Source organism: Anastrepha obliqua, chromosome 4, assembly GCF_027943255.1.
Source record: "Anastrepha obliqua isolate idAnaObli1 chromosome 4, idAnaObli1_1.0, whole genome shotgun sequence".
Lineage (NCBI taxonomy): Eukaryota > Metazoa > Arthropoda > Insecta > Diptera > Tephritidae > Anastrepha > Anastrepha obliqua.
The window spans coordinates 43,900,462-43,917,167 of NC_072895.1; the positions used below are offsets into that span (position 1 = coordinate 43,900,462).

General features: G+C 36.0%; 1 protein-coding gene across 1 annotated transcript in view; it reads right to left on the reverse strand.

Annotated features, from left to right (window-relative positions):
- Positions 1–16,706, reverse strand: part of LOC129246239 (uncharacterized) — a 135,571-nt gene that overhangs the window by 32,289 nt on the left and 86,576 nt on the right. Inside the window, exon 2 of the mRNA XM_054884887.1 lies at positions 7,881–8,547. Coding sequence (XP_054740862.1) covers positions 7,881–8,547 — 667 coding nt within the window. The remainder of the gene's footprint in view (positions 1–7,880; positions 8,548–16,706) is intronic.

Below are 16,706 nucleotides of genomic sequence, written 5' to 3' on the forward strand. Positions count from 1 at the left end.
ATTTTGCTTTCACCGTGATTCGAACCACCGACCTCTCAGTGAATTCCGAATGGTGATCACGCACCAACCCATTCGGCTACGGCAGCCGCAAAGTATTAATTACTTCCCTGTAAATTTCCCATATTTGTTATGAATCTTAGGAGTTTGTCGGGGCAAATAGAATGTAGCTCCTCCATTCTTAATGCATCCAAACCAAAACTTTACCGCTTAAATCTGGCGGAATCCGAATAGCAGTAGAGAAAATGCTCCGTACTATCCTCATCCACCAAACAAGGTGTATGTATGTACATACGGTATCCACGATGATGCTGATGGTGACCATATGTCGTCCCTATGCGTAGTGTTCCATAATTAGTTCTATTGGGATCCTTAGCTCACTCTTTTTGTGAGAAGGAGAAGGTATATTTGCTCGTCCATCTCGCCAAGACTGCTCAGGAAAAACGTGTTTGATTTGTAGGTGTCAGTACTGCACCAACGGCTCTCATGAGCTTTACTTATAAAAACCTTCTTGTACCACAGCATTTTCGTTTAATATTGGCGCTTATGCCGCAGTTCACCAATTTATCAGCCTTAGTTTTTTTCTTTGAACACCGTTATATCCCGGCATCTTCATAAGTTCAAGCTCATTTCATTTTGCAACAGAGTTTAGCCTCGACTTATATTCATGAAGAATTTTTAATTGGTGCGAGCGGTTTCTAAGTCCTTGGTTGTCACTACAGTCCCTGATTTTAGTTTCTCACTAGCTTTTGCTAGTTATTCAGTCTGCTACTTCAAGTATTGCACAGACTTCCGATTGCAAGAGCCGTCGATATGTATGATAAACAGTCTAAAGCTGTCGATTGTCCGATAGCTAGATAGCTGGAATGCGGCTGTTGAAGATAGAAAGTTTCCGAAGATATTTTTTTGCTTTGCCTGGTTCGAAACTCGAAGGTTTTTGGAGTCTCTGCTTACGAATTTGTCGCCGGTTATTTTTTTTTCAATTCACAATAGTGAAACTAACGTAGTTAAAAATTGAATATCAGTTTCGTAGTTAACTACACTGGAAATCTATTAAAAGGAAATTTACAAGTGAAACTGCCGTCTGGCTTTTTGAAATTTGAATATCTGTTTCGTAATTAGCAACGTTGAAGTCTCTTAAGTAACTAGCTATTTTAATACTTTTCTTTTACTTGTGTATGGATTTAGTTAACTTTATTATAAAATTTATTGAGTCTTATTTTAAAGTGTAATTATAAAAAAAAATTGTTAGCTATTTGCGGGTTGTTTCATTCAAACGAGGGCATAATTTTTTTTAAAGGAATCACCAAAGAGGGAAACTTTTTTTCGCACGATATTTTCTTTTTGAGTGTTCGGGGTATATAATTACACCACTTTGTAAAAGTGCATCCCAATAAATTTAAGGTCGAAGGATTTGTTTGTTTATGGGTGAAGCCTCTTCAGTTTTTAACTTCGGAAGGCCATTATGCAAAAGAATAAGCTAGTAATAGGTTACTGCGGGTTTTCATGAAGACAAGTGCAATTATCAAAACGGAAAAGTTCATACAGGCACACAATTTAACTTTCCACAATCCTTTTTATTTCCAGAAGCTTAGAGAAATTTCTTTCAGTGCTATCAAAAACTCGCTCTGTCTCTGTTTTAGAAATTATGTACGGCGACTATATATCTGAATGGATATGTGCGTGATTACCTTTCGGGAGGTTCCGGATTCAGGGCCATTGAGGGGATGAAACTTAAGACTACACGTTTTTTCTAAATAAAACAATCTAACTGCCGTTCGGAGGCGGCATAAATTGTAAGGCCCTTCATTTGTGGCGCAACGTGAAGACACGCAAAGCATATTGGAGGATGAGCTCTACCAAACACCCAACAAAGTATATGGCGTACAGGCGCCAATTATAATTGTATATACACTGATGCGCACAATAATATTATAGTAGCGTCACATATTGTACAGTTTTTATTACTTATTTAATTTTTTTCTTTTTAGAAAATTTTTCATAAAAATATAGTTTGTAGCACAACAGAATATAATTTACAATTTCACTATTTGTAAAAAACAAAAAAATCAACAAATTTTCATCAAAATTTAGACTTTTTGATCTCAGTTTTCAGAAAAATTTTAAAGTCAATTGAATTTTGGTGTAATAAAGTGACTTTCATGTTACTTAAAAATCGCATTAAATTTTGTATTTCTTTTGTTTTGTTTCTGCTGGCGATAATTTGAAACTTTCACTTTATTATACTAAAATAGAAGGGGCTATAAAAATATATATAATTTGCGCTTGCACCCTTTACTGAGAGTTTGGACGAGCTCCTCGTCCTATTTGTGGTGTGCGTCTTGATGTTGTTCCATAAGTGGAGGGACCTCCAATTTTAAGCCGACTCGGAACGTGAAATATTTATTTTTGGAAAGCTTTTCCATGACAGAAATACATTCAAAGGTTTGCCATTGCCTGCTGAGGGGCGACCGCTGTTAGAAAAATCGTTTTCTATCATTTGGTGTTTCATGCATGGAGATTCGAGCCTATGCACTTCGGAATGGTAGACACGCACCAATCTATTTGGCGACGGCGGCCGCCTATTAAATTGGCTGCCAGAATGGTTTTTTTTTGTTTAATTACGATTAAAAAACGATTACATTTTTTTATTTTTTATTTTAATTTGCTTAAAATTTTAAACTTACTCTTACATGGTTTTTGTTAAAAAATTAGCTGTATTTTCATAAAAAAATATTAATATTCAAGTAGTAACAAAAAAATCCACAAAATTTGCAAATGACTCCCTGTGCTAAAGTTGTTTAAAAAATGAACTTTAAATTGCCTATTATAATTTTTTTTTATTTTATATACAATATAATAAATAATGCTATTACTAAGCTAACAAATGGAATTAGGAAATTCAATTTCAAAATAATTGCAAAATATTTTTCATTTACGCAGATGGCTATCATTTCATTTAACTCGAAAAGTAAGTAATTAACTCGTAAATTACTATAACTCACTTAGCAATAAGCAATTTTAGACATTAACGCATATATATGAACATATATGATTCAGCTCTAATTACATTTATCAGCTGTAAATATCTTTAATTTCAAATGAAAAGCAATTATTTCGCAGCTTTGCTCAAACGGTTTCGAAAAAAAGATGTTATGCCAAAAATCCACTGAAATCATTTGAGATTACGAAAATTGCCAACGTAGGCTTGAGATAACTACATTTAATTATAAACAATTTCGATCAGAAATCAATGAAAAGCAGCGCAATTACGAACTAAAACGTTTGAAAATTTCCTTACAAGCCAAGTGAGTTGGCGCAGTGGCAGCTGGCATAAATGCATACATGAATTTGTTGATACATATTTAAGATATGCACATGAATTGATGTGGATGCCGACTTGCATATGTATATGTAAGTAACTGCACACTTTGTGCATGTTTAAGCGGTGTGTACATATACATGTATGTACATAGGTATCTATGAATAAGGAGAATTAAAAACATTTTCAAAGAAAATTATTACAGCAACATTTTACGAGTGCTTTTGTTACGGTGTCTAATGAACACGAATTTTTACACGTAGCCAAAAAACATTTAAGACTGTTTTTGGTTACAACATAACAAGATTGCATGTGTGCATGCAACAACACTTAATAGTTGTTGCGAATACTACTCAATGACAAGAGAAAAAAAATACGAAAACGAAATGTTTAGGTATCAGCAGATAAAACTTTGAAGTGTGTTGCAGAAAAAATTCATAAAAATCAGCGCGACGAAAATAAAAGTGTTAACGATTTTTCTCTTTTTTATTGCTTTATTGTTTTTCTTTTGTCTTTTTGGTATTCAATACAACTTTGTGGCATGCCACATAGTGTAGCTGAAATGCGAATGACGTTGAGTTGTAGAAAATCGCCAGTAAAAAAGTGAAAACGCGCCACTTTCGATTGATAGCTGCGCCGAAAACCGTAAAAGCAAAAAGATTGGAAAGAGCTGCTGCGGAAAAAAATCGTAAAAGTCAACAGCAATAGCCATTTCGGTATTTTATGCCCACATAAGGTGGCACTCGCTGGTTGACTAAATGATTGGTTTTACATGACTCGAATACAAAGTTAGGCCAATGCGTGTGGGAAGTTTAGATTTGGCGAGCATGAGTTTGGCATAAAGAGGCAAAAGACGAGGAAAGTTAGAAAAACAAAGAGAAACCTATCAAGTGGCACTCGATAATTGTTTAATTGGTTTGAAAAAATTGAAATATAATTTTATGAACACACAAAGTAATAGCAGTGACATTAAATCGAACTTTCTATGGAAGAAAAAATATCTCAGAACGAAATTTCAGACTTTAATTTATAAGAAAAACTTTTTATAAAAAAAATTATGTGTGAAAGGAAACAATTTGGCTGTGGTTATAAAGTAGCAGCAGTCAGAGTATTGTAACAAAAATTAATTCGTCATATAACCAAATAAGATTTAAATGACACTAGTTTACGAATTTTCACTTTCAAAAATGGTCCTCGAACAAAAGGGGTTTTTTAGACTAATTTGAGGTCGCTGAAACCAAAAATGAATTTTATTTTTTTTTCAAAGAAGGGTTTCCGAGATATTCCCAAAAAACCTGTTTTTTGGGCAATAGTGCAGTTATTACGACGAAAAAGTGTAGAAGTTATGACCCATAAAGCCAACACGTGTGATTTTGCAGCTTTTGACTTGGCTATGTTTGAGGTCGAAAATACGTTTTTACTCTCGAACTTCTTCCTTTATGTTGCACGGAATCTTCATGAAGTTGCATCCACGACTGCCATTGACACGAATTATATATTGCCATGTAGGTTATATGTGTGCCTTTCGAAATTTATGCACTTCAAAGAAATGGCGCGCACTGTTTTCGAGATTGCAGGTAATAACTGCACTATTGCCCAAAAAACAGGTTTTTTGGGAACATCTCGGAAACCCTTCTTTGAAAAAAAAAGAAAATTCATTTTTGGTTTCAGCGACCTCAAATTAGTCTAAAAAACGCCTTTTGGTCGAGGAACATTTTTGGTGTAAACTAGTGTTATTAATGTTTCATTAAATGGCCCTTTCTGGACGAGTACTGCTAGCACCTACGCGGCATAGAGTACACCAACCACCTACAGCTCTGGGTCCCCACGTTCTTCCCCACGTTCCTCGCAATTTTCCAGAATTTCTTGATATTTGTGGGATTAACTTTGCCTCTCTCTGGTTAAAGGTTTTCATGAGCTAGCCGGCTCAGTCACCTGACCCCAACCCCATTAGAAACAAACAAATTTCTTGCCAACTTGCTGGTATGCTTCAGGTTGTTGTGTTGAATATATAAGTATACCAAATTCAGAGGCGCCTTCCACGTCGTATGTGATGGCAAGGCTGAGTCGATTATGTCAAGGTACAACTTGGCATCCATAATTTCTTTTATTCAATAGCACATTTATGGTTAAAAGAAATATTATTTGGTCTTCCCATAATGTTGATGTTTCTACATTTTTTATCTAGCCAAAGGGGGTGCTTTTCAGAAAATTTTTTCTAGCCTGTACATGTCGTGGCTGCTGTGATGGTACCTTTCTCGGGCTTCTTCCGTAAAGTTTACCTGCAATAATCTTCTTTCCGATTTTTGACGTGTCCATTTAGTTATATTAAGCTCATTTCAAAAATTAAAATTTAAGTAAATCCGAAGCTCTCTTAGTCTCTAGTCATTATAAGTCTCAGATTACTGCAGACTTCTCGTGCCAAGTTTCGGAACAGCCTACTTATTTGTGATTGTGATAATGTGAGTGATAGCGATAATGCAAAATATGCTATGTCCGATGAACTGGTATCTCTGATCAAAAAACTCTTGCACGTTTTTCCGACTACTAATATAATAATATCAAGCGTGGTGGGAATCAAACAACGCATGAATGAAGAATACTTTGAGAAATATTGTTGCGAATTCCTGTTGATCAAAAGTTGAACGCTAAGGGTCGGAGAAAACACTCACCGAACACAAGCTGAAACTCTCAACAAATGTAGGGGCTTAACAGAACGGTGAGTAACAGTACAGAGAAAAGTACTACCAATAGGTGTTATTTTAAAAGCTTTAGGGAAAGCGACAAGTAGAAATGATATTAGGGTAAAAATCTATGGAAATATTATATCAAGATTTGTATGGGGTCTCTGAATTTTCTGTAAATTGGTAAAATTTTAGGGTGATGGACTTTTAGAAACCAAAGGATTTTGGATCATTAATCCTCACATTTCCATAAGGCTTATCTGGGTCGCAGGATACTTGTGAATATCTCGAAATGAAGCGGCTGAAGCAATGGGAAGAGAGACTGCGGCCTCGTTACTAATGGACGTGAGCTCTTCCTTGCTATGGGGCAATATTAAGTAAAAGCTCAAAGAGCCAAGGCTTAGAGATATAAGCTGGCACCAAAAAATGAAGCTACCTTTGACTTTACTGGTCTAGCTATAAAAGAAGTGGCGGCATATCTAAATAGTATTATTAGTAAATACGCATGCCGTAACAAAAACTACTATAAGTCCATTAAATCAATGAATGCGTCTATACTAAGATCAAAGATTGCATAGGAATGCCGGGCAGCCCTAAATGATATTAGCGTCGTATTCAAGGTCAGTCTTTTTTGGGTTCTGGACCACAATGTTATTGAAGGAGACTGTAAAGCCGATGAGCTAGCCAGGAAAGGTACTGCTCTTTAACTGCTCAGTGATAAAAGTACCATTGGGATACCTATGGCCACGAGTAAAGTAATAATCAAAAACAACTATAAGCAAGAGGCCTATAGATCATGGAGAGATGAAAATACATGCGTAACAGCTAGGCTACTATGGTCGCAAATAATCAAGAAAAAGACAAAGGGTTTGCTTAGCCTCTCAAGAGATGATATCTTGAAGGTCGTGGTTTGTATAGCAGGTCATTGGCTATTTGGCAGGCATTCCTTCAGACTAGGAGTTTTCTCCCATGAATATTGTAGAAGTTGTAGAGATGAGGAAGAAACAGTTAAACACTTCCTAAAATCAGAGCAGGCCTTCCAATTATCTTATAGAACTGACTGGCGTGGGGATTAGACCAATCCTGCGCGGCATAAGAACCACAAAATGGTTTCATGAAGATAAATAATTAAGGTTACCGTGTCGCACTGTGGTATCACAACGGACCTGAAAGGTCTAAGTGAGTTGGTCGTACGGACCGACTACCACCATAACCTAATCTAACCTAGAGTTTACTGGGGGGTTCAATCTAAACAGATTTAAGCATCTCGTAAGCCTCCGTAAAGACAAACTGATAATGCTCAGGGGCAATATGACAGTCCATTGCAGAATTCGAAGCTATCTGCTCAATGGTAAAAAGCTATTGAAACTCTCAAATTATTCTAGCTCGAATACTAACTATACGATTTAAAAAATTTCGAAAATTGCATGAGCTACACCACATTGAACTTTTTACCAACGATTTTATGAAACATTAATACTCTTGGAAAAAATTTCGATAAAATTCCAATATGTTAAAGTGAAAATAATGCCATGTCAGATTATTAAATATGTATGTACTATGTATATATATGTACATATATATAATTGGAGCTTACATCATTTTTGGGTATTTGACTGAGCTCTTTCTCCAATTTGTGGCGTTAAATACATATTTTTTTTTTTAATTTTTAAATTTATGATATAATTTTTAGTTACCTCTGACCGATTTTTGAATTTTCGCTCTATTATTTTGCTATACATTCCTTATATATTAATTTTACCTTTCACTAAAAAAAATCAGAATCTTCAGATATCTAATTTTTCGTTAAGGTGGGCAGAGTTGCAGCTACAAACATTTTGTAACATATTTTCATCTTCACATTTTTCGTCACTCACCTGATCCGGTCGTAACCCTGGCGGCACCCACGTGTACTCCTCTAGCGCGCAGCCACTATCATCGTCCGATTGGGAATTTCGCTGGAATTCCAACTGCTGCTGATGATGTTGGTGCTGATGATAGGCAGCCGTCTTGTAGTTGGCTGCTCGCAGCGGTGATGAAATCGAGCTGAGTGGCAATGATGGTGGCGGTGCTTGGCAGCGACGCTGTAGTGGAGCCGCAAAATGTTGAGGGGTCGTACTATTACTGCTGCCGCCACCGTTGCTTGTGCTGCTCGATGATGCTTCCAAATTGCTAGCAGTGGTCGGTGTAGGTGTGGCGGCTGTGGATGAATTGGGCGTGGCACGTTCCAAATTATTGAGAGATGTTATTGTTGTTGGGAGTGTTTGTTGTGCTTGTGTCGACTGTTGTAACTGTGACAGCTGCTGTTGAGATGATGAGGAGGTTGCTGTTTGTGTCTGTGTTTGCAATAATGAGGCTTCTGGTTGTAGTTGTTCGTATTCGGGTAAATGTCCACCGGCAGCTTCTAGTTGCAGCAATTCACTTTCGGTTTGTGTGTAATAGTTGGTCGGCTGTTGCATGGTGACTTCGAGCAGCAATTGTTGATGGGTTAATGAGGTGTAGGATGATGAGAGGCGGGATGGAGGTTCACGCGTGCTGGTGGCACTGAAATGAAAGCGAAAGGAAATGTGGGGTTAAAATACTTTGCCTGTTTGTGTTTGAAACTATTTTTTCTAAGCTGATACTTTCAAAAGTTTTTAATATATTATTTATTAGAAGTCTTCCAAAAAAAAAATTTGGAAAAAAATTTTGTTTTGGGTAAACATTTTCGATCAAAATTTATTCTTATCTCTTACCACAAAAGACTTAGAATTTATATGAAAGAACCCAAATTATACGGAACTCGCATTCTGGGTGATGTACAAATGTGTAGTCTATGTAACGGAAGCGTGACCGGCATAATTCAAATTCAAAGTTGCATTATAGAAACATTTTAATGCCGCTAAATAGCTGCGTCTTTTTCGCAATACGCGTTGCGCAATTTGCAAGCTCTGGGTTGATTTTAAAAAACGTGCATTGTTTTTACAAAATGGACTCCGCTTATGAACGATGATTTGAAGCAGTGTTCCTATGTACACTTCCTAAAGAACCAAAAACGTCACGTTTATCTGCAGCAAAATATTCGAAGAAGCCGAAGACTGGTTGAAATGGTATACCGAAGTTAAAAACCATGACGCCTTTCCCGGACGAAAGAAGATCACTGATTTATTTGTGACAAAGCTGAACTTATCGTTACGTGAGGCTGATGCAGGAAAAGGCGTGTTAATGTATCCAAAGACACGATTCGAGGATGTTTACTTGCAGAAGACCTCAAATTCCGGGGCATAATGAAAAAAATCGCTGCTCCCATTGTCACACATTGAAAAAGGACTTGCATGAGCTAATGCAAATTTAGAACGGAGTTGAGCAATTGTCTTTCTTTTAGGATAATAGTTGCATACGTCGGTTCTGGTGTACTGTGGATAATCGACAACTTCAACGAGCTGTTAAGCATGTTTGGGGCTGTTAAGCATGCTTGGGGCTGGAAAAGGATTTGACCGTTTATTTGTGTATATCGCTAATTCGAATGCAGTTTTGATGAATACAATTTACCAAAAATCATTATTACCGTCAGCTGCCAGATATTTGCAAGAACTAGCCCACCTTGTATTTTGCCAGAATACAACCATCCCAAATATCGAAGCTGAAGATGTGTAGAGTGAAAAAGCAATAATCGGCATCAGTTCTACAAAAATCATGAATTGGTTTAGCGATTATGTATGCAATTTAACATAAAGAGTGATGGTCCGGTCTATAACAAGCAGTCGAACTTTCTACTAAAACTTAGTAGAAAAGACGTCCGGTTGAAGGTTAGTATTATTAGAGAACGTAACCCATGTGGTCTGAGCACTACTGGAATCATTGAGAACATGATTTCTATGACTTGGTTAGAGGAGGAGGATAACACTGCGCATTTTCTTTGAGAGTGTCCTGCAAGGCTACGAATTTTGTGTTCCCATGTCATGAGAATGTGTAATATTCGTTCTCTCAAAATGGAGGATATTTTCAGTCTTGCCAAAGATCTGGAACATTCTTACAGGTCTAGCTACCTCTATGTCTCTATTTTATCCTATCTCTTTCTTCCTGTTAATTCTCTCCTTTCCTCCTTGACTATCTACCCTTTTACTTTCCAGAGCTTTAAATACAATGGACTTTTTAGCCTGAGTGTTCTAGGACTTACCAAATATCCCGGTGCTTCTTGGCTCAACTTTTTCAAATTTCATTTCACGGCTTCAAGATGTGAAGCCGTTATAGCTGATGGTGGTGACTAAAGATTCCATTCAATATATTGCGTAGAATATATAAGTAAATATACTATAAACCCATCCGGTGCAGTTTGTTAGAATCGAATTGGCCAAAATCAGAATCGATTGGCAGTCACGCTTCCATTAGGCAGACTATCTGTATATACCGAGTGTTTTGCTATCGACTTAGATACGTCAAGGTTGCATTCTGTGCATCATTCCGTTACGAAAGGAGTTTATTCATAGAAGTAAATTTATTTGAAAGTCATCAAAATTGTCTGGTAAATAGCAGCCAACTTAATTTTTTTTAATTGGACTCTTAAAAAAATTAACAAACTGTAGAATATTGTCAACAAAGAAAATTGTATTTTTTCTATTATGCAAATTATTGCAAAAAAATCGTTAATGTTGACAATACCTGACATTAATTCACATTAATGATCAGTACAATGTACGTTTTCAGATATAAGTATGTATGCATGTATATACGTTATTCTGTTGGAGTATTATAGGGTGGTGCATTTAGCACTTGCCACTAAAAAAATTATTACGCCGAGGGCTAAAATAAAATTTGTGATTTGTCAGAAAGTTAGGTTATATTTATAGAAATTTACAAATGAGGCGCTTTGCGCTTGAAAAAATTTGGCAAAAATCAAACGCACTCAAAAATCTTCGAAAGCCTGCGAAAATCGTACAATCAGCCGGAACGGTGAGGTCAATTGGCCATCTAAAAACTACGATTTGCTTCTATTAGACTATTTTTTGTGGAGCGCTGTTATGCATGAATTTAACGTCAACCATCTAAAGACGATTCAAGAGTTGAAAATGAAATCCCATTTTCCAATTTTTTAAAGCAACCTTTAATACATACCTATTTTCATTAAAAATACATTTATTCAAAAAGACTCAAGCGATTATATAAACGGAGTAAATTAAACGTTCTCACGACAGTCGACTCTACGTAACTGGAACGAACTGGACTTATATCCGGCCAAGGACTGTCACTTCAGCAGCATTCCCTGAATATGTATGGGGAATGTTTATGACGTTACAACAACAACAACGGAGTTACTTAAGAAAAAAAACTGGCCCGTGAACTTCTGTTAGGTGTTTGGCTGAGCTCCTCCTCCTATTTGTTTGACCTATAGTTTTAAGTCGACTCCAAATGGCAAATGGTTTTTTATGAGGAGTTTTTTTCATGACAGAAATACACTCGGAGGTTTGCCATAGCCAGTCAAGGAGCGACTGCTATTAGCAAACACTTTTTCTATCATTTTGCTGTTCCATGCACTGAGTTTCAGACTTACGCACTCCCCAATTAAATTAAATCCTATACGTACCACCCTGTATTTAATAATGAATACTTTTTCATTTAGCATACATTTAGAATCTGATAAGTCAAAAAGCATATGAGAAAAAGTTAAACTCAAGCAACTCTCGGTTTATAAGTGCATTACTACCACACTACTACACAAAGCCAAAAAAATCAAATTTGCGGGGGCTATTATAAAATATTTTGACATGAATAGTCAGGACAGTTCTGGTGACGATCAGTTGGCAGCGGTACTCGTAAAAGACAACAATGGCACAATTAAGTTAAATAATGAGTGATCCCATGTCAAGTGAGCCAAGAATTTTGAACATTGACGCTAATTTTTCAGAAAAGTGATTATTTATAGATTGCAGTACAGTAAAAAGGAAACTGAAAAAATGTAGAATAAAGTTATTGATTGTAAGATTCAAGAGAAATATTTTCAGTTCTTTTTAATACTTTTACTTTTCTTTGCTTTAATTTTTTCGAATAAAATATACAAGTGCATACAAATTTTTTTTGGAAAAAATTCAAATATTTTTGCTAAAAATTTTTAGGAAGTTTTTTTTTGTTGTTAGGTGTTTCTCCAAAACATTTTAATAAAAAAAGTGTTTACCTATGCATATATATTTAATACTTAAAAATTAAAAAAAAGAAAACTAAAAAGCTTTAAAAGAACCTAAGATATTTCACTTTGAAGGACACTATAACTAATATTTTGCATATTCAACATTTTATAAACCTCAAAATTATGGGTATATGAATAAGTTTCCGCCTTCGCAAAAGAGTTGACGCTGCTGATACTATTTTTGTGTTCGCTCTAGCAATATACTGGTGATTTGAAGATATATATTTGAGGCCTCGATCACAGTAGTTCGTTTGTAGCGTAAAGATCCTTTTTAATCTGATGTCAAATATATTGTACGTGTGCAGCTGAAATGTGTCGTATATTGATCAATAGATGTCAAAAGAGTTGGATGTTGACATATGAATCGACGGTAAACGTTAGCACGCGATGGGAATGGTCCAGAAAGCAGGTAACTGGGTGCCACATCAATTGAAGGAGAGGGATATCGAGAGACGTTTGGTGACGTGTGAGATGCTTCTTGAACGGCAGAAAAGAAAAGGTTTTCTGCGTCGCATTGGCGTCACTGGCGATAAAAAATGGATTTATTATGATAAACCTAAGCGTCGAAAATGTTGGAGCCTGCCAGGTGAACCAGGTCCATCGACAGCGAAAAATATTCTTGCTTAGGTTATGTTATGTATCTGGTGGGAGTAGAAGGGGGTCACCTTTTATGAACTCCTTAAACTATCTGAAACCATCACAGGCGATTGTTACCGACTGCAGCTAATGCGTTCGAATTGAGATCTCAAAGAAAAGCGGCCGGAATGGGATGGTAAACATGACAAATTGGTTTTACTGCATAATAATGCTAAAATATTTGGAGGGACTGAATTGGGAAATCTTGCCCCATCCACCGTATTTCCGAGACAATGACTGACATTTGATCAATGAATGGATCAAGTCAAAAGATCTCGAATTTTTCGACAGAGTAATCCGTATGCTGCCTGAAAGATCCAGTAAAGTGTTGGCTTCCAATGGCACGTACTTCACCTAGTATCGTTTATTTTTTAGTTGTTTAAATAATTCGTAGCTTTGGCTTAGAAAAGACAGAAACTTATTCCCATACCATAAACAATATAATTTTGTTTTTGTGATTTTTCCAGCTTGCGTCTTTATATACTCAAACCTACAAATTAATCAATTATGAGATAAATTCACGAGAATGCTTAATATACTTGGATCACCCTAGAACGATTAGTACGGAACATACGCTTATTGAGGGAAGATATTCTGCATCCTTTCCAATCGATTTATGCGAACAGAATGGTAATACCTCCAAATAAAAGCAGCACAATCCAATTTCATCCGGAAAAGAGAATAGAGTGTCTTACAGGTATAAGGCTTATAAGCGTATGGGTTAAAGAAATGCAGAGTGTGAAGTCTTAGTGGCAAATCAAGCGAGTTATAAGCCGCATAATTTAAATGCATAACCAAATTGATATTAAAATATACTCTCGAATCTGTAATAAAATTAATCGACCCAGAATATGTTTTGGGAAATATGGTAAGATAGAGATTTTAGTTTCATGGAAGACCTTATTTTATTATTTCTATTTTTTACACTAGCAAACCCGGCCCCCTTCGCTGGGCACATTAAAATAGAATAGATATGGTTTAGAACAGAAAATATATGGTTTTAATATTATTTATTTCTTTATTCTTTATTCCAGCGCTTTGGCATAAACAATATTTTTTGTTTTTCTATTTGTTTTTGAGTAAATATAAAATATAAATTGAAAATCAGGAAAAAAGAAGATTGTTTTTAAATTTCAAATCAACTCATATGAATAAACAATCGTCTTTTTTCCTGATCATCCATGAATTTTTCGTTTCAATTTATATGTTTTATTAAGCATTGGAGCTTTTTAACCATTATCCATTTATATTTTTCAAAAAAAAAAAAACGAAAAAAATCGTTTTTTCCACGAACACATAATTTCATTCGGATTTCACATTAAATTCTCAAATTTCGTAAGAAATTTTTCACTGTTCCAAAATCCACTCAAAAAAAATTCACAAACAATTTTTACATGTTGCACTTACGTTTTTTCCTTATGGCATCCAAATCAGAAAGAAATATTGACACATTGTAACTCACACTGTCAATTTGACAGTTCAGTTCCGCCCCAAGCGTTAAAAAAGTAAGCGACATTATGGCTGGCTCAAAAGAACGCTGTACCCGTTGCCACTGCTCCGAATTACAACCAAACTTTACGAAACCCATTTTCAATACTTACTTAACAATGTGCATAAGTTTGGTTTAATTCGGTGCAAAGACACGGCGGGTCCACGTTTTGGCATATATTTTGAGACCCTAGTCATCAATAGGTATGAAAATTACCCCGTATTAAAGCACTTATCAACAGCTTTCATTTGATACCCATATTGTACATACACAACCAAAGGTTACCCGGGTCCACGTTTTGATCTATATCTCGAGACCCCAGTCACGGAGCGGCATGAAAAATACTCTGTACTAAAGCATTCACCAACAGCTTCAATTTGATATCCATATTGTACAAACACATTCTAGGGTCCACGTTTTGGTCTCTATCTCGAGACCCTAGTCACGGAGCGGCATGAAAGATACTCTGGACTAAAGCATTCACCAACAGCTTCCATTTGATACCCATATTGTACATACACATCCGAAGGTTACCCGGGTCCACGTTTTGACCTATATCTCGAGCCCTATTTCCAAAATAAAATATAATCCATGTTACTCGTGGATGATGTAGCTTTCGAATGGTGAAAAAATTTTTAAAATCGGTCCAGTAGTTTTTGAGCCTATTCGTTACAAACAAACAAACAAAGTTTTCCTCTTTATAATATTAGTATAGAAGACATTCTAGGGTCCACGTTTTGGTCTCTATCTCGAGACCCTAGTCACGGAGCGGCATGAAAAATACTCTGAACTAAAGCATTCACCAACAGCTTCCATTTGATACCCATATTGTACATACACATCCGAAGGTTACTCGGGTCCACGTTTTGACCTATATCTCGAGACCCTATCTACCAATAGGTATCCAAACTATACGGAAACCATCTTCAATACCTCCTTAACAATGTGGGTAAGTTTGGTTTAATTCGGTGCAAAGACACGGCGGGTCCACGTTTTGGCATATATTTCCAGACCCTAGTCATCATTAGGTATGAAAATTAGCCCGTATTAAAGCACTTATCAACAGCTTTCATTTGATACCCATATTGTACATACACAACCAAAGGTTACCCGGGTCCACGTTTTGAATTATATCTCGAGACCCCAGTCACGGAGCGGCATGAAAAATACTCTGTACTAAAGCATTCACCAACAGCTTTCATTTGATACCCATATTGTACATACACGTCCGAAGGTTACCCGGGTCCACGTTTTGACCTATATCTCGAGCCCTATTTCCAAAATAAAATATAATCCATGTTACTCGTGGATAATGTAGCTTTCGAATGGTGAAAGAATTTTTAAAATCGGTCCAGTAGTTTTTGAGCCTATTCGTAACAAACAAACAAACAAAGTTTTCCTCTTTATAATATTAGTATAGATTAAAGACGCCAAAAAAAAAATTCGAGGAGAAGCTCGGTCCATCACTTAATTAAGGATGGTGGTTGGTTGGTTAGTTGTTTTAAGTGATGATTCGTTCAACTAGCGCTCCCCCACCATTTTGTTGCCGCATTCTCGTTAGCAACTTGTTTAATGGTTATTTACAGCATGACTATATCCACTTTGGGCGGATTAAGGATGTGCGTGTGAATCATATTTATTTCATGTATACTTTTGAGGATCTAAGAGAGTTCGACTTTGTCAAGGAAATTAGAGTGAAACTGTATTATTTTCATAAATTTATCTGAATTGAATTAATTTCCAAATTTCGCATACCTAATTCACGAGAAAACATATACAAGTACACCACACGAAAAAATTATAAGACCAACTAAATTTCCCTTTTTATTATCAGTTCAGGGCTAACAATTTATGTTTTTAATATAATTAATATTTACCCTTTTTAAGATATATGGCTTAGAAATATCTAAAAATAAGCACACATTTTACAAAATTTTAATTAATTATTAAGAAAAGTCAAATCTATAGAAGGAAAAAAGTATATGACCAAAAAAGTATAAGACCAAATTGTGGGTTGGTTGGTTTAAGTGGTGATTCGTCCAGAATCCTTATCAAAATTACCATCAAAAAAGTAATAAATACTTCGTCTAAAAGTTTTTTATACTTGACTTTATTCGTTTTTAGTGGATATGAAACACATAGGCGTTTCGCGCTCTGACACTAATGGCTGCTCAAACCATGACAGAACCCCCTTTTGAGGCCTCGCTCTCTCCATATTAAAATTTGTCCCTGCATAAATTCAGACAAAGCTTTTCCGCGCGAGGTGTGGCTTTAAGTAGTGATTGCAGTAGTGTTCAAAAGTTAGGAAAACTCTTATTCCCCAAGCTGAAGTACTACCTCTAGGGTACTCATCATGATGCCGTACAGGTGGTCAAAGAAGTTGTAATCAGGTTGCTGAGTGGGTTAATTTCGCAG